This window comes from Epinephelus fuscoguttatus, linkage group LG7 (assembly GCF_011397635.1).
Source record: "Epinephelus fuscoguttatus linkage group LG7, E.fuscoguttatus.final_Chr_v1".
Classification (NCBI taxonomy): domain Eukaryota; kingdom Metazoa; phylum Chordata; class Actinopteri; order Perciformes; family Serranidae; genus Epinephelus; species Epinephelus fuscoguttatus.
In genome coordinates this window covers 1,476,403-1,495,688 of record NC_064758.1, presented here as the reverse complement: position 1 = coordinate 1,495,688, position 19,286 = coordinate 1,476,403, and the positions used below count along the sequence as shown (strand labels likewise).

The following is a 19,286-nucleotide window of genomic DNA, read 5'->3' as shown; positions in this document are numbered from 1 at the left end:
TTGAAAACTTTTGCCGATGAGTTGGCTCTTGTGTGGCAGCCTATTTACAAGTGCTCTGTGAACACGGGTAGTATTCCTCTCATGTGGAGGACATCGCATATAATACCTGTTTCCAAAGTGAAATGTCTAAAGCAACCATGTGATTATCGTCCTGTCGCCTTGACTCCGGTTGTAATGAAGGCCTTGAAAAAAACTGTAGTTCAGGACCTTACTGAGTCCATGGTTGACAAACTTGACAGGCAGCAATTTGCATATAAGCATAATCATAGCACAGGAGATGCAGTGGTGACACTGATACACCTCCTTCTGAAGCATCTTGATAAGCCTAAAACGACAGCTAGAGCTCTTTTTCTAGATTTCACATCGGCCTTTATTACGATCCAGCCAGAGCTCTTATTGGCTAAGATGGTTGAGAAGAAGGTAAATCCTTATTTAATTCACTGGTACCATGCATTCTTCAAAAATAGAGTATAGAGGGTCAAGGTTAACCAGACATATTCAACTTCTATAGTAACCAATATTGGAGCGCCCCGGGGATGTGTAAGCTCTCCATTTATTTTCACACTTTACACTGATGATTGTAGAAATAATGGACCAAATACGTTTATTTTGAAGTTTTCTGCTGATACTGTATTGTTGTCTCTGCTGGGGACCGAAGACGACCCCAGTATTCATGAGGTTCATACAGATAGTCTTGTGGAATGGTGTGAGAAGAACTCACTTATTATCAATGCAAAGAAGACAAAAGAAGTCATTTTTTGGTCTTTCAGAGAACTCATATTCTACAACTGTCACTATCAATAACACAAATATCGAACAAGTTGTTTCCTACAAATACTTAGGCATCCATGTGGACGCTGCTCTATCATGGAGCATACACATCGATTATATCTGTAGCAAAATACAGCAGCGTATTTATTTCCTTAGGAGACTAAGATCTTTTGGTACTAGCAAGCCTGTTCTGTTATTGTTCTTTCAATCTATTGTTCTCAGTGTTATGCAGTATGGAGTCAGTGCATGGTATAGTTGTCTCTCAGTGCAACTTAAAGCTCGACTGGGGAGACAGCTACGTATCTGCTCAAAGATTGTAGGCCAAACACTTGAGCCAGTTTTTAGAGCTGCATATAATGCTGTCCCTGGCAGACAATATTTTGTCCGACCCGACACATGTTTTATTTGAAGAATACCAGTTGCTGCCATCCAACAGGAGATACAGAGTCCCTATAGCTAGATCAAATAGACTGAGGAACTCCTTTATTCCTCAATCTGTTAAAATGTTGAATCAGTCGGGTTTGTCAGGGCAGGGGGGCATTTAATAGCCGCTAGAGTAGGGACCTGGAGGCACTGCAGCCACTTTGATGAGGTTACATATAGCACGTCACATGTCTGATGGTTGTCTCATGTCATATTTTGTTATGCTTTGTCTGATGTGACATTTTGTCTGGTTGTCTGTTATATTATGTTGTTTTCTGTCACGAAAAACAAGTGTCTTGGACGCAAGAAAATTTTCAGAAGTGATTCTGACAAATAAAGTATTCATTCATTCATTCATTCATTCATTCATTTGCCGAAGTTTGTCGCAATTAAAGAACGGTCTGGCTGCCACTGTCACTGTGATGAGCATCATTATCGTTATTATTATCATCATCATTATTATCACTATTATTAAATCCACTCGCCATCATTCAACAAGTCAGCTGCTGAGTGAATAAGACATATCAGACCTGTCAGTCTACCTCGATCAATTCAATTTTATTTATAAAGCCCAATATCACAAATCACAATTTGCCTCACAGGGCTTTACAGCATACGACATCCCTCTGTCCTTATGACCCTCGCAGCAGATAAGGAAAAACTCTGCAAAAACCCTTTAACGGGGAAAAAAACAGTAGAAACCTCAAGAAGAGCAACTGAGGAGGGATCCCTCTTTCAGGATGGACAGACGTGCAATAGATGTCATACAGAACAGATCAACATTATAATTTAACAGTAATCCGTATGACACAATGTGACAGAGAGAGAGAGAGAGAGAGAGACAGAGACAGACGGTAATGACAGTAGCTTACAACAACATTAATGAAAGTAATAGTATTAATTAATATTAATATTAATATTAATAGGGGGCGGCACGGTGGTGTAGTGGTCAGCACTCTCGCCTCACAGCAAGAGGGTTGCCGGTTCGATCCCGGGCGTGGGAGCCCTTCTGCGCGGAGTTTGCATGTTCTCCCCGTGTCAGCGTGGGTTCTCTCCGGGCACTCCGGCTTCCTCCCACAGTCCGAAGACATGCAGATTGGGGACTAGGTTAATTGATAACTCTAAATTGACCGTAGGTGTGAATGTGAGCATGAATGGTTGTTTGTCTCTATGTGTCAGCCCTGCGATAGTCTGGCGACCTGTCCAGGGTGTACCCTGCCTCTCGCCCGATGTCAGCTGGGATAGGCTCCAGCCCCCCCGCGACCCTCAAGAGGATGAAGCGGTTAGAAGATGAATGAATGAATGAATATTAATAGGCTAATTAATATTACCTACAAGCTATTAAACATTATTCCACTCACATGACATGCAGGACAATTAATGATGGATGTGTGTGTGTGTGTGTGTGCGCGCGTGGTGTTATATCAACACGTGTGGTTCTGGACATGAGCAGCTGCACATTTAAAAGCCACACATCACAGACAGTCCGCTGAACAACACAACGGGTTGCGAATGAAATAAACTTAATTAAAACATGACAGTCATTAATCATTAACATTACTCTTTGTAGTCACGTAGGCATGTGAATTACAACGTTTCATTGCAAAGAATGCATGTAACGGGTACACTTGCGCTGTTTCTCCACCATCTCGTTCAAATGAGCCAGATGTAGAGGGCGGGTATTTATACATCAGGGCCTCAAGCTGAAAAAGACTTCCTGTTAGGAACCTCTCGTGTTACCTTACTCATCGCACCTAACAGATCCCTCCTAACTCCTAACGCTAACTCCTTACTGGCAGGAATAAGAGACATGAGATGGCCTTAAAGATGGCGGACCTCGAATGACTTCCGGTTCAAGTAAGGAGTTAGGAGTTAGCAGTATAAAATTAAGAGACATGGGACGTATCCATGCAAACTGGAGGAGCCAGGGATCGAACCACTGATCTTCTGATTGGTGGACAACCTTTACCTCTGAGCCAATCCAAAAGACAAAGAAATTTCCATCTTACATCTTGCTTAAACTTCGGTTCATACAATCACACATACTTTCCTTTAGTCTATGGCACAGATTAAGACTGTTGTATCAGTCTATTTTCAGGCTGTAAGTTTCATGTAGTTCTGAATAATTCTATAAATAATTGGAGAAGGAAAAATGGAAAAAAGATCAAAGGCAGATTTGTGCTGCTGAGAAAATAGGAAATGTGAGGAGGTGAAATTCACGCAAAAGGAAATGGCAGAGTAAAATAGCTTACTCTTCATTCATTTTTTTAACAGTGTGACGTGTGGTGCGGAGAGGGAACCCAGGAGCGGAAACGGAGCAGGTGTTTACAATGATTTATTTGCACAAAGGGGCGAGTGAATCCACGAAAAAATCAGAAACTGCCAGAGTCCATCAAAAACACAAAAGACATCCAGAGAGTGCTGGGCTGTGAGGGCACGGGAGGCACTGGAAAAGACGAAGGAGAGACACGGTTACAAAATTCACCAAAATGCTCAAGAGAAAATTCACAATGTTACCAAATGAGAGCCAAGCTGATACCACGGAGGTTCTCTGTATACTCTGGCGTCGAGGAGTGTCACAGCAGGCTTAAAGTAGGCAGCTTGATTGGCAAAGCAGAAACAGGTGAGTCCAATCACTCCTCGACGCAGCAGGTGGGAAGGGTGCCTCCGGAGGAACAAAAGTAAAGTTACCCAAAGCCACGAACAAACACCACCGGAACATACTATCAAAATAAAAGCAGTAAATACAAACCACAACAAACAGCCCGGTAAAAACACTGAAGTAAGTTTTTTTTATTTATGTAATAAATAATACATAAAATGAATCATGCTTTTCAATATTTTAAGCAAGATCAGTGTATTAGTTTTGTTTTATATAATTTTAGAGTGAAAAAAAATTAAAGGAGTACCATGCAAAAGTTTGGGCACTCAGACATTTTAGCTCTCAGACAACTTTTTGTGTAAATGTGTAAATATTGTTTGTTGGAAAAGTCAATCAACTAAATGTGAGACACATGGCCATTTACACATGATTGTCACACATATGCACAAGGAGGTGGAAGAGACAGTGACAACATTCTGAGTTTTACAAGCACCATCAATAATCTGTATGGGCCTGAAAATCAGTTTTAGAAGGGGACACAGTTTTGAGCCTTTTCATGTATGTCAGAAATGTTTACTATGTACTATAAAATGTACCCGTAGAGCTACCCAGTGTACACTTTATTATCTCCCACTGTTTTTGTTTTTATTCTGTTGTTTGTCCTCCTGTGTGAAACTTGTTTGTTGCTGTTTTGGCGAGGGCTCTTTATAAAATAGATTTGTAATCTCAATTGTAATATTCCTGGTAAAAGAAATTATATAAATGAAAGAATTAGGGATGCACAATGCATTTTTTTACAATATTCAATATGCTGATATTTAACAACTCATTTGACCGATAACTGATACCGATTTTTTAGTGATCAGAATATAGAAGTGGTAGCCAAATGCAGACCTGGTGAATTTTTCTTCATCAGTGCGTTTTTTTTATATATATATAATTCTGACACTAAAACATCACATTCAAATTGATGTATCAATCTTGTGCTAGCCTCTTGACACCTCTCCATGAGTGAGAGTGGAACCTGTCAGATGGTGCTTTCTGTCTTTCTCCAGGTGTCCAGTTCCTGGCTGCGACAGTCTGGGCCACATCAGTGGGAAATACGCCACCCACCGCAGTGCCTATGGCTGTCCGCTGGCAGCACGCCGGCAGAAGGAAGGTCTTCTCAATGGCACTCCCTTCTCCTGGAAGGCCTTCAAGACTGAAGGTCCGACTTGCCCGACGCCAGGCTGCGACGGTTCTGGCCATGCTAACGGCAGCTTCCTGACACACCGCAGGTACCCTCAATATGTGAGAGTTTCAGCACACAGAGCCATTGGGGGGGGGGGGTATGTACATAAAAAGCTGTGTTGAAATGTAATGGTGATAAGCTGCTCCTCTCAGTCTGTCAGGCTGCCCCAGAGCATTGGCTAACAAGAAGAGAGCCAAATTTCCTGGAGATGAGTATATCACTGCAAAGTTTAGAGCCAGTGATGGTAAGAGACAGTTTTTTACCTTCTGCTTTATAGTATGTCTCTCACATGTCTCACCAACCCTGACTGCTACTGTTACTACTAATACACACGGACATGGAGACATGAAAACATAAAAAGCCCCTCAGGTTTGTCAGGGACAACAACAAAATCAAACAGCAAACAACAACAACAAACTGACTTGTTGTCACATACAGCACAACAAACAAAGAATGACTGAGAGAAATGTGTGACAGATGCAGTAGGTAGGTTTGGCAGTTGTTTGCTAACTGTGTGTTGTGGCTCTTGCTCAGTGCTGGACAACGATGAGGACATCAAGCAGCTCAACAAGGAGATCAACGAGCTGAGCGAGTCCAACTCAGAGATGGAGGCTGACATGATGAACCTGCACACACAGGTGAGCTCAGCTGCTCAGGTCACTGCAGCGCCGCCAGCAGGATGAGGATGAGAGTGATACCCAGTATGTTTTAAAGTACGTCTAGGAGGAGACACTGCCATGTGGTGGGAGGCTGCTGGATGTTGGTTCAAAATTGATCAGAGACAACTGACTGTAGAGAAAATTATGGAGATGGATGCTGCACAGACCAGCTTCATGAATGCATAAAGGGCCATACATATGCCACATTTGTAAGTGTGTATTAGGCCAAAAACATTGTTTGTGGAACAGATGTAAAGCTCTGTGTAGCCTTGCACTAAAATGATGAACTTCTTCATATTTATCACAGACTGATAATTATGGAAGAAGGGAAAGATATCTGTTGGCTATGATCAGTTGTTCCTCATCACATGACATGCAGTGTGTGCTGCTGCGTTCCAAAAGTTGAGCTGTATATCTCAGGGCGCAGCTGTCGCACCCTGAAAACTAGGCACTCGGGAATGCATGTGCACCGCGACAGCGTTGTTCTGCTGTTTGAGAGCACCTGCCACACATCTCCATTGAAAAAATTAATTTGAGGGCACAAAAAACATGGCATGTGTACGTACAGCCCCTTAGTAGAGCTGGATATGGTGCAGCAAGTCTGTTTTGCTGCTACTTACAGACTCTAACCCCTTCACCCACAAACCGCAGCCCAAAACATTTTCCCCATACACTGCTATTATTAGGGACCTCAGCTGAAGGCTGATTGTTTTTGCTGCGTTTATTAATATTCTTTATTAGGGACCTCGGCTGAAGGAAAATATTTCCTCCTACACCGTTTATCGTATTGGCTTCAAACTCGCACACATGACAGCTCTACCCCCTGTGAACAAAACTTGTGAATTACTTGGTCATTACTCGAACGGTTTGGATTTTATAAGCGCTCAAAGGTGCAGGACACAAAGTCTCATGACGATCTTTGGAAGAAAAGATGAGGGCCAACACATCTTTAACTTGCGACTAAGGTCACATTTTTGACTTTACATACACATAAAAGCTATATATGTCTGCTTTCAGAACGAGTGTATCTATCTGGTGATCAGTGTTAATTTTGACAAGAATTTTTAATTTCATTTCAGTCTTAGTCACTCACCAAAGACCGGATTTAGTTAAAGTCACATTTTAGTCTTTTAGTTTAGTTTTGTTTTGTTTTAGTTAAAATTTAGTCAGTGGAAATCAGTTTTAGTTTTAGTCTCATTCTACATAGTGTTTTGACAGAATTTGACAGTTTTGTTATACTGTAATAGATTTTGCAAAAGGATGTTTGTATGGTAGTAAAAACTCCATTGTAAGCATACCTTTAACTATGTGTTTAGTCATTTAAACTAAGAATATATCATACTACTCTTGTATAATAAAAATGAATGTCTAAGTCTTGTTAGAAAAAGTGCAATACATAATCATGTCCAGAGGCAATTCTAGGATCAGAGGTTTAGGGGTGCTGAGCACCCAGAGAGCTGCCCGGCCAGGCAAGATAAATTTTACTGTTTTGTACATTTTAACTCAATTTCATTCCCACATTTGTGAAAGTAAAGCACAACACTTTTTGAGAAAGTCTGTGACTAAACCATCAAATCTGATAAAGGTTATTTAAATGCTGAGCCACAGCAAAAGAGGAATGGATTGGAATCATAAAAGAAACATATTGTAACCCTAATTTCTGGGGGAGGATAACTCATTTTGATACAGCAGCTCCTCAACATACACATAAACAGTATGTATGTTTCTGGAGTAAACCAGCCCACTACAGTGAGTACCAAAAATACCAAAAATGGACCTTGGACTTATTTTTTGGACTTTTATTTGAAATGCAATGCACAACATGTAACATTAACACATCAACAGTAATTGACTTTTTCAGTGTTTGTCTCTGACTTTGTCCTTCTTGTCTGTATTATATAATACAAATACATGAATAAAAATACACTTCAAAAAAGAAAAGTGCTTAAAATCTACAAAATAATAATAATAAATACACACAGTAGGAGTTATAATGTTAATGGGCATCCAGTCAGTTAGCTAGTCAGTAGCACCTTGGCTTTAATATTAACACATGCTCATGACACAACAGCTAGCTTCTCTCATTCCAGTTCAAACAGAGGACAGTGGTACTGACCACCTGTAACGTTTCCTAGCTAGAAAAAACGTCAGCTAACTGCTACCTAACAACATTAACAGTGACCTATGATTAAATGCAGCAAAAATGAGGACTGGTAATGATAATAATGTGTTGGTATTGAGTGGTAGAAGTTAAGGAATGTGCCACATATCCTGGTTTAAGCCAGGCACTTACACCACTACTGCATATCACCCACTCTGGAAGGCAGCGCATTGCTCTGTGCAGATAGAGCGCTCAGAGCCTGGGTCGTTGAAAGGTGGGAGGGATGGGGTGGATCAAACCATTTTTGAGGCAAGGGAGGGGGCTGTATTTTTGTTGTTAAAATATTACGTTTCAACCAAGTACTGTATGGTTTTGACACTTTTCTAGCTTGTTGAAAAAGGACATACAGTAAAAAACAAAAAAGAAAAAAAAATCTCTCAAATTTTAGGGGTGCTGGGATTCAATTTAGGGGTGCTTCAGTACCTCCCAAAATGGGCTAGAAACGCCTATGATCATGTCTTTCACAGGTTCAGGTTTATTTTCTGTATATTTGTACAATAAATGACTGACAACCTGCAAGAATAAAGCTCCAGTCCTCTGAAAACATCAAAAGAAGATCATAACAGCCTAACTGTTACGCCCATTTTAATTTAGTATTTTCTTACAAGGGCATCAAAACCTAGCCAACACATTTAATCATATGCCCATTTTAATTCAGTGTTTGTGCTCAGAAGCACACAAAAAATGCATTTTTGAGTAATTTCCGAGAAGTTATGATAACTATTTGTCGGCTTTTTATAGCCCAATGCCTTTTTTTTTTTTTTTTTTTAATTTGCTGCAGCGCTGCTGCTGCGCCTTGTCTCCAGTTGAAAGTGGTGATTTTCTAAATACATTCTACAATAATAAATTAGATTAACTTCTGGTCTATAATATTGTTGGCTATATTACGCATTTTAATTAAAAAAAAAATTTAAGTATTAAAGAAATAAGCACCGAAATCATTAGTGGAAACTTTTTTTTTATTGATACTCCTCCTCTCTGACATACTAACACACACACACACGCACACACACTGAACACGCGATTAAATGAATGAATGAACATTGGAAGCGGTTCAGCCGCAGTCCCGCCGGCTGGCGTGGTCACTGTTGAGATTACATTTGTTTTTTATTATTAACAAAATGGTTTTTTTTTTGACAGTATGAATGGTTTAGTTTTCAAATAAATATTTGGAAACGAAAATGTATGCTTTGGTGTACTTTTACAGAGTTTTACAGGCGTTGTTGTTCCCGGCTTCCCGCTGTGGAGCCAAGGCTTCTGTGTGGCAAAACTGGACGTGCACCACCACCACACGGAGGGCGGGGGGAGGTCATCCAATCAGAAAGATAGACTGAGAGTTTGAATTTGAGTTTAGATAATTAATTGGTTAAAAAAAAAAACAATCAAGGCATTGAGGATGGTTGTAATCCAGATTGTCCGGCCGGCCAGCATCAGCTTTTTCGTCACATTTTTACTCGTCAGTACATAATGAACAGAGATTTCGTTTTAGTTTTTGTTGTCAGTGCTTATTAAATTTACGTTCTCGTCACAAATTAGTCACGGAATAAAGGGTCATCAACGAAAAGTTTTCGTTTAAGTTTTAGTTGACAAAATTAACACTGCTGGTGATATCTTCAGATTGACAATCGGACCCACAGTTTGGGAAGAGGAAGGACTAATTTGAGAAATTTTAAACTCATCTGGGTTTGGGCTCTCACCTAACTACATGCAGTCATTAATTAGCATAACAGTGGCTTCACTCTGACAGACACAAGCCTGTGTGTGTGTGTGTGTGTGTGTGTGTGTGTGTGCGTGTGTGCGCGTGTTTGTGTGTGGTTACAATCTTTAAAGGACAGATTACAGCAGCAGAACTCCGCCGTACTGCATGTCACTAACTCGGCCTCTTCTCCAGAGCCTTTGTGCTCCACTGTCTCGCAGGTTAACTCACAGTGGTGCCTGCATAGTGTGACGTGTGTGCTTGTGCTGCTGCTGTGTTCCTGCCAAATGCCTCCTGCTGCTGCTGTTATCATTTTTCATACTTCTACTGTTATTATACACATATGATTATTGTCACATATGTATACTATCAGATATTAATATATACTTTCAACATATTGTACCACAGTAGCCAGAATTATAATTATAATATTATTACTTTCATTAATGTTATTGTAAGCTATTAACATTATCGTCTGTCCTGCATCTCTCTCTGTCTCTGTCTCCCCTTCTGTCTCATTGTGTCATACAGATCACCGTTAATGTATTATGTTGATCTGTTCTGTACGTCATCTATTGCACGTCTGTAGTCCTGGAAGAGGGATACCTCCTCAGTTGCTCTTCCTGAGGTTTCTACCATTTTTTCCCCCTGTTAAAGGTAGCTTTTCCTTATCTGCGGCGAGGGTCCTAAGGACAGAGGGATGTTGTATGCTGTAAAGCCGTGTGAGGCAAATTGTGATTTGTGATGTTGGGCTTTATACATAAAATTAATTGATTGATTGATTGATTGATTGATTGATGTCGTCAGTAGTTTGGTTTTCAGAAGCCATCAAAGTTCTACTCCCAAGTCATGGGTTCATTGCCAAAAATGACCTTGCATTCTATTGACATTGCTTGTTTTATCAACATTGCGACTCTTACAAATAGGCTAATTCACACTGTCTTCATGAGCCTTCAGCGAGGACCCTATTGTTTTTGCTGCGTTTATGCAAATGTGGAGAAATTGACAGTTTATAATGGGTGTGTATTGCACGGAATGCTGTGAGCTAGAGTGGAGAGGGCTCTAAAAATCGTCTAAAACTTTTGTCTTTAACTCGCTGCCACGGCCACAATTTTCATGTACATGCACATACATACACATACATACACAATTTATACCAAAAAACGTAGGAACATTTGTCCTGCTCACAGATATGTTGACATGGAATCTCTCACACGTACACATTTTTGCTGAGTGGCTCCAAAGCGAAGGGAGCGCCGATTTTTTTCTCATTCACTCCCATGTAAACTCAGAGGAGAAATTTCTGGAAACAGCGGAGGTGCAACACATTTGTAACTCGCTCGTGTGATCACATTTTTGACTCTACATATATAAAACATGACACATGCGTTCATGAGAAGTGGCTGTCTCTCACCATCACTTTATTTTGATGATTGGACCAACGGTTTGGGAATGGGAAGAACTTGTTCGAGGAGTTAAATCTCCACTAAAAGAGGTCTCTCTGTGTTCTGTCTGTCTCTCTCTGCTCTTCTGCCAGGTGCGCTTACTTAATTACCATGGCAACCGCTGTCACACACAAACTCACAGAAACATGATGTCTGTGCGTGTGTCTACATCTTACATTCAGACATGACAGGGGCAGCATCTCCATTTTAACCCTTTAGGTGCCAGAGTTAATTGAGGAAAATATTCCATTTTCATTTCAACATTTCAAAAGGCTGTGGCTTGAAAGTGGTGACAGATAAAGACATACTGTAAATGAGAAAACTATTCATAATGACCCAAAGTTTGTGATGGGAGTAAATTAACTCATCTAATTTGCATATTGTGTTGTCACTAGGCAGCGGCCATATTGGATTTCATAAATCACAGTAAAACAGCATTTTGAACATATTTACACAGTAGATTTCTTTCGTTTTGTGTTATTTTTGTCGTCTCATCCTCAAAATAAAGGAAGAGGAATCTGATGGGAAGAAATTCGCTCATCTAATTTGCATATTTGATATCACTTCTACATACCTACAGCTACAGAAAGCATTCAAACATCAAAACGTTCAGCTCTGGAAGGATTTTCTGATGTTTGTGGCAATATGTTTGATATTTCTAAATAATTCACAATGACGACATAAGCTGGAGGCCGAAACGGGCGCGAGTGCGAGGTCCCGACCAACGTTGCTTGCAGCTTTAATTATTATTCTTTCTTCCACCGTCTCTTTGAGCTGGAATTTGACCCCCTAAACATGCTCAAAAACTCAACAAAATGGACATCCATGTCAGGACTGGTGAAAAGATTTATGAAATGAAAAAATTAATCCGAAAAGTGCCAAAATGGTCTCTCTAGCGCCACCTAGCAGTTTAGGCACACTAAAATGCCCACTGCGGCTTCTAGGAATGACGTAGAAAGATCAAACCAAAACTGGCTTGTTCATCTCATTGAGACCTACAAATCACACGCTGACACCTCTGACCTAAACCCAAAAGGAAGTGTGCTATTTCCCTTTCAAAGTAAGATTTCGCCTCAAAAATGCTCTTTTTCAAAATTTCTTCAAAAATCATCTCCTCCTACACCGTTTATCCTGACAGATCAACTCATCCAAATCAGATCGTCTGTATAACTTTTTCATTACTCGAATGGTTTGGATTTTATGGCATCTTACAGGTGATGTCTTACAAAACCTCCTGACAATTTTCGCGCCACCTAGACACACTAAAATGTCCGCTGCAACCCATACGAATGTCCTAGAAAGACAAAACCGAAACTGGTTTGTTCGTCTCATCAAGACCTACAAATCACGTGGCACAACCCCTGACCTGAATCCAACAGGAAGTGAGCTATTTGCCCTTTCAAAGTAAGATGTCATTTTTCAAAAATTCTCTTACTAAAAAAATATTTCCTCCTACACCATACAACACCTGCAAATTTGCACACATGACAGGCCAAGTCCTGCTTAACAATTCCTCTAAACAACTTTGTGATTACTCAAACAGTTTGGATTTTATGCCCTCTTGAAGGTAACATTACCTCTTGACAATTTTTGCGCCACCTACACATATTAAAATGGCTGCTGCCGCCTGTAGGAATGATGTAGAAAGATCAAACCAAAACTGGCTTCTTTGTCTCCTCGAGACCTACAAATCACTCATTGACACCACTGACCTAAATCTAACAGGAAATGAGCTAGTGCCTCTGAAAGTTACATGAGAAAATGTGTCAGCTGTGAGCTAGACATTGTAAACTTGCAACTAAGATCACATTTTTGACTCTACAAACATGAAACCTATATGCCTTTGGAATGAGTTTATCTCTCTTGTGGTATGTTCAGATTGATGATTGGACCAGCGGTTTGGGAATGCAATGGAGGAGTTGAAAGCCACCTCCATCTGCCTACAGTTCAACTTGTCTCTCTCTGTCAGTGGTGGACTTAGGATGTAGGATGTAGGGCAGGGGTGAAAAGGAGAAAAGGGCACCTACTACATGACATGGGGGCCCATTGATGTGGAAAAAACTCAGTTGACCCCCTGAACATGCTCCAGAACTCACCAAAATTGGCATGCATGTCAGGACTGGTGACAAATTTTAGAAAATGAAGTAATGAATTCTCAAAGTGCCAAAATGGGCTCTGTAACGCCACCTAGACACACTAAAATCGCTGCTGTTTCTTGTAGGAATCTCATAGAGAGATCAAACCAAAAATGGCTTATTCGTCTCTTTGAGACCTATAAATCGCACACTGATACCCCTGACCTAAACCCAGCACGAAGTGAGGTATTTGCCCTTTCAAAGTAAGATTTTGGCTCAAAACCGCTTTTTCTTCAAAAATCATGTTCTCCTAGACTGTTTATCGTATCGGCTTCAAACTTGCACACTTGTTAGATCATCTTGTCCTAATCAGATCTTCTGTATAACTTTGTCATTACTGGAATGGTGTGAATTTTATGGCCTCTTACAGGTGATGTCCCACAAAACCTCTCGATGATTTTCGCACCACCTTGACACATTAAAATGCCCGCTGCGACCTGTACGAATGTCCTAGAAAGACAAAACCAAAACTGGCTTGTTCGTCTCATCAAGACCTACAAATCACACAGAATCTTCATTTGAAACAGCAAATACACATTATTAACCCCTAAATTGCCAAAATGGGCTCTCTAGCACCACCTAGGCGCACTAAAATGGCCACTGCAGCCCGTAGGAATGTCGCAGACAGATCAAACCATTTTTCAAAAATTCTCTTACTAAAAAAATAATTCCTCCTACACCATTTATTGTATTGACTTTATGTATTGACTTTAAATATGCACACATGATAGACCATGCCCTGCTAAACAATTCCTCTCAACAATTTTGTCATTACTTGAACGGTTTTGATTTTATGCCCTGTTAAAGGTGAAACGTCACAAAACCTCTTGACAATTTTTGCGCCACATAGACACAGTAAAATGGCTGCAGTGGCCCGTAAGAATGCTGTAGAAAGGTCAAATCAAAACTGGCTTCTTCATTTCCTCAAGACCTACAAATCACTCATTTACACCACTGACCTAAATCCAACAGGAAATGAGTTTGTGCCTCTTAAATGTGACATGTAACAAAACCTCTTGACAATTTTTGCGGCACCTACACACACTAAAATGGCTGCTGCCGCCTGTAGGAATGATGTAGAAAGATCAAACCAAAACTGGCTTCTTTGTCTCCTCGAGACCTACAAATCACTCATTGACACCACTGACCTAAATCTAACAGGAAATGAGCTAGTGCCTCTGAAAGTTACATGAGAAAATGTGTCAGCTGTGAGCTAGACATTGTAAACTTGCAACTAAGATCGCTTTTTTGACTCTACAAACATGAAACCTATATATGTCTGCATTCGGAACGAGTGTACCTCTCTGGTGATATCTTCAGATTGGCGATCGGACCCACGGTTTGGGAGCAGGAAGGACTAGTTCCACAAATTTGAAAGCCCTCTTCAAGTTCTTGGCTTCTCCCCCTTCCTCTCACTCAACTGCATGCTGTCATTAATTAGCATAACAATGGCTTCACTCTGACAGACACAAGCCTGTGTGTGTGTGTGTGGTCACACACACCTGACTGGATAACATTGACCAAACTGACCAGCTCATGTGTCTCATTCCTACATTTTCCTAAATAAATGCCTGATAGCAAAAACATGTAAGTATGTATGATTTCCAGGTCAAACTCTTTTGCCTCATTTAGAATCTGAATCAAATCTGTTGCTAAAACTGTGTTGCAGCAGTACATGATGAAAAACATGTAGTCCTGCTCAGTTTCTCCACTGAAATTAACTAGTGTCTGCCTGCTGTTACATCAGGAAAGTATACACATCTTTGAGAAAATGTTACACTCCAAAATTACAAGCTCCCTTGTTTAATCACCACTTTAGTCTTTGTAAAAATCGTTTTCTTTTATGATTTACTCTACTTTATAATTCATGTTTTGTCCATGTTAATATTTGTTATCCTGTTAAAATGTATATTAGGTATTTATATATGCATGTACTTACATCACAATGTGTTACACAACAAAGCAGGAGTACTGTCACCACAGACCTTTGTTTTTTACAGTACATGGGGAACACACATTCTTAACAGTATGACAGACACCATGTTGCTGTTAACATTATATAATTACTTAATCATGGCAGTGTATTTCATTTCAATGTGGATGTTTTGGACAAGACATTTTGTTTCCATAGCTGACATATCACAGGTACATTTTAGTTAATACATCGGTTGAAAATTAAATACATATTGTAATGGGCTGTAATATAAAGTTCCCCTATTGCCAAAAATGACCTTGCGTTCTCTTGACATTGCTTGTTTTATCGACATTTTGACTCTTACGAATAATTCGCACTGTCTGTGTGAGCTGGAGGCTGACAACGAGAGCCTGAGGTAATTCTTTATTCTGCCATCTCTTTGAATCCCAATTTGACCCCCTAAACATGCTCAAAAACTCACCAAAATTGGCACGCTTGTCAGGACCGGCGACAAATTTGATGAAATGAAAAAGTTGACGTGCCAAAATGGGCTCTCTAGCGCCACCTAGACACACTAAAATGGCCGCTGCGGCCCATAGGAATGACTCATTTAGACCTACAAATCATGCGCCAGACCTAATTCCAACAGGAAGTGAGCTATTTGCCCTTTCAAAGTAAGATTTTTCAAAAACGCTCTTTCTTCAAAAAACATCTTCTCCCACACCGTACAGATCTTCTGTATAACTTTTGCATTACTCGAACGGTTTGGATTTTATGCCCTCTTAAAGGTGACATGTCTCAAAATCTCTTGATAATCTTCACGTCACCTACACACACTAAAATGGCTGCTGCGGTCCGTAGGAATGTCGTAGGAAGATCAACCTAAAACTGACTTGTTCGTTTCCTTGAGACCTACAAATCATGTACTGACAAACCTGACCTAAATCCAACAGGAAATGAGCTAGTGCCTCTGAAATTAACATGAGCAAATGTGGAGAAATTGTTAGCTGCGACCTAGACTTGTTCCACTAGCGATCAAGATCAAATTTTGGACTCCATAAACATAAAAACCTATATGTCTGCATTCGGGACGAGTGTATCTGTCTGCTGGTATGCTCAGATTGACAATTAGTACCATGTTTTGGGAATTAAAGGGAGGAGTTCAACACATTTTAAAACTATCTCAATCTGCCTTAAAATGGCCACTGCAACCCATACGAATGTTGTAGAAAAATCAAACCAAAACTGGCTTGATCGTCTCTTTGAGACCTACAAATCACTCACTGACACCCCTGACCTAAATCCAACAGGAAGTGAGCTATTGCCTCTAAAAGTAAGATGAGCAAATGTGGAGAAATTGTCAGCTGTGAGCCAGACATCAGAAATCTGCATTTTTGAATCCACAAACAAAAAAACTTTATATCTGCGTTCAGGACGAGTGCATATCTTTGCTGGTATGCTCAGATTGACAATTAGACCCACGGTTTGGGAATTAAAGGGAGGAGTTCGAGACATTTCAAAGCCACCTCCATATGCCTGCTCTCACACAGCTTGTCTCTCCCTCTCAGTGACGGACACAGCAGGGGTGTAGCCATCATTTCAGAAGTGAGGGGGACACATTGTTCAGAGGTCTACTACGAGTAATTTATCATCCTCTCGCATTCAATTGCACCTCTCCTTAGTGGCTAAAGAACCACATAACCACACACAGCCACAGTACAGCACCAGGGGAAAGTTTTAGCAAGCTGTGAGCTAGAGTGGAGAGGGGTCGTCTAAAACTTTTGTCTTTAACTGTCTACGTGAGCTGGAGCCCGAAGCGGCTTGAGGCCGAGGTCCCACCCAACGCTGCTCGCAGCTTTAATATTCTGTATATTACTGGTTGAATTGTTAAGCTCTCTGTGTTTCTGCCTCAGGACTGTGTTCTGTGTCTGTCTCTGCTTCAGATCTCTTCCATGGAGAAGAACCTGAAGAGCATGGAGGAGGAGAACAAACATATCGAGGAGAGGAACGAGGCCTTGTTCCTGGAGCTATCCGGTCTGAGTCAGGCCCTGATCCGCAGCCTGGCCAACATCCGCTTGCCAGCCATGGTGAGTATATACAATGTCTTTTGCATTGTTTTAAAAGAGGCCATACTAGGAGGAAATATTTCCGTCTAACAGATAGGATAATCAGTTTAGCCTGAATGGAGTTGATCAGCTTTCTGACCAGTTTACGTTCTGTCTCTCCTGAGAAAAAGAACAGAAGAGATATCCAGTGGTAGACTTGATAGAAATGCCTGATGGAAGGCTGGTCAAAGTTGTAATTTAGGATTCTGCGAAATAGATTCTCTGACAGATGAATTGTAGTGACCTCTTGGCTTTCTGCTTTTTAGCACCATCCTGGTCCCACTGTTAATGATAAAGGACTAAACACCTGCAAAACCAATGACAAACACCTCAGCCTTAGCTGTTTGTGTTTAGTGCCAATAAGCAAAACTAAACTTAGATGTGCTAAACTTAGATGTGTTGCTGGGCAGAATTGTTTACCTTTGTTACCCACATGCAGCTGTGTCCTCATGTGTGTAAAACACAAAAAACTGGGACAGGTTCATAAAAACACTGGTCCTCAGTTTTACAGGATGAAATCAGTTAGCCCTTACTATGTGAGAGAACAAGGTTTTTATAAAAGATTAGACCCTCCCTCCATGGCAAGCCCTTGTGCCATTTAAACAATAGGGCATGTAACAACTACTATCAATGAAAAAAGCCGCTAAGAGGCTTAGTAGGCTGGTAACTGTGACTTGTTGAATAAAATCCATACTGAAGTCCCAAGATGCATTTTATGACGGACAGACAGAAAATCAGAACCAAAAATTCACCCTCTTTGTGCTAAGAGCTGCCATGCCGGTAGTCTCGCCACCAGACAATCAGAGATCTCCGCCTTCTGATAGTCTGGGGACACTGCTTTCGAAAGTATATTTAACACACCGGAGAAAACGGCCGGCAACAAAGCAACGGCTCTTTCATTTTTGAAAAGGACACGCCCTCCCAGAAATGTGCGGATAAATACGGATTCGGATACGGACGGAGCCTTCTGTCCGTGCTCCGCGTTCATTTCGTCAGTATTTCTGCACGTTTCCATAAAGTTTATGGATACGGACCAAATGGAGCAGTACCACCAGGAACCGTGGGAGCAGTGTTGCTGTCACTACCCGATACGTAGCTCTAGTGAGACACGAAGAAGAAATAACAATTCAATTTCTTTCATCGGCAGTACTAGAGAAGAATATTCTCCGTCCTCCAGTCGCGATGTATTCAACGGCCTCACCAACCACGGCCTCCTACAACGTTTTTTTTGTCTTTTATGCAAGAGGTACATTATCAATATCTCCTCCATGTTTGTTTTTGAGTTGGTTGTTGTCATAAACTTTTGATGTTGGGCTGCCTCCTGGTGGATATATTGGTTAACATATGATTAACATCCATGCCAACATAAAGAGTACATAGAAGTATGTGGGCAGTGACGGTAACATCGTTTGAAACGGACGTATACATTTTCTTACGTAAAGGGAGCATAAATGAGCCTTAAGCTTTATGGAAACGTGCAGAAATACGGACAAAATGAACGCAGAGCCTTATTTAACGTTGAGCATAAATGGGCCTTTAGTCAACAGAATGCCCTGAGCAAGATTTAGATTGGATTTATGCCACAAAATCAAACTACAGACCATATTGGCATAATGGACTGTTCCAGAAATTAATTGAAAAAGGTGTAGTAGGAAAAAACCTATGATATAATTATAACAGTATACACAAATAATACTAAATGTGCTGTGAGAATTGGCAATAGTAGAGGGGTGAAACAGGGCTACAGTTGCAGCCCCATCCTGTTTAACATTTGTTCTGATGAATCCATTCTTACGTCTCAGGGCTCCAGACTGACTTTAACTAGGAGCACTGTAGCCCCTAACTGAAAAATTTTAGAAGCACAAGCAGAAAATTTAGGGGCACATCTTAAATCGTCCTGCAATGCAGTTATTCACATTTCTGGCCATTTTAACTGTATCATAAACTGTATGTAGTCAATCAATCAATCAATCAATTTTATTTATAAAGTCTACTGTATATTAACATTGGACTGTTTTAATTATTGAAGTATTTAGCATCACAGAGACTTGTGGTCAGTGAGATGTGAGGATACTTAAAATAACATCTGTACAGATGTGAAGCCCTGAATATATCTGACTGATCTTCAATGAAAGCTGTTGTC

The 19,286-nt window shown here is 40.6% G+C and overlaps 1 protein-coding gene across 4 annotated transcripts in view; it reads left to right on the top strand.

Moving 5' to 3' along the window:
* Positions 1-19,286, top strand: part of myt1a (myelin transcription factor 1a) — an 88,113-nt gene that overhangs the window by 65,084 nt on the left and 3,743 nt on the right. For all 4 annotated transcript variants that reach the window (XM_049581643.1, XM_049581644.1, XM_049581641.1 and 1 more), the window contains 4 exons: positions 4,852-5,073; positions 5,180-5,271; positions 5,562-5,665; positions 16,982-17,125. In XM_049581643.1, coding sequence (XP_049437600.1) covers positions 4,852-5,073; positions 5,180-5,271; positions 5,562-5,665; positions 16,982-17,125 — 562 coding nt within the window. The remainder of the gene's footprint in view (positions 1-4,851; positions 5,074-5,179; positions 5,272-5,561; positions 5,666-16,981; positions 17,126-19,286) is intronic.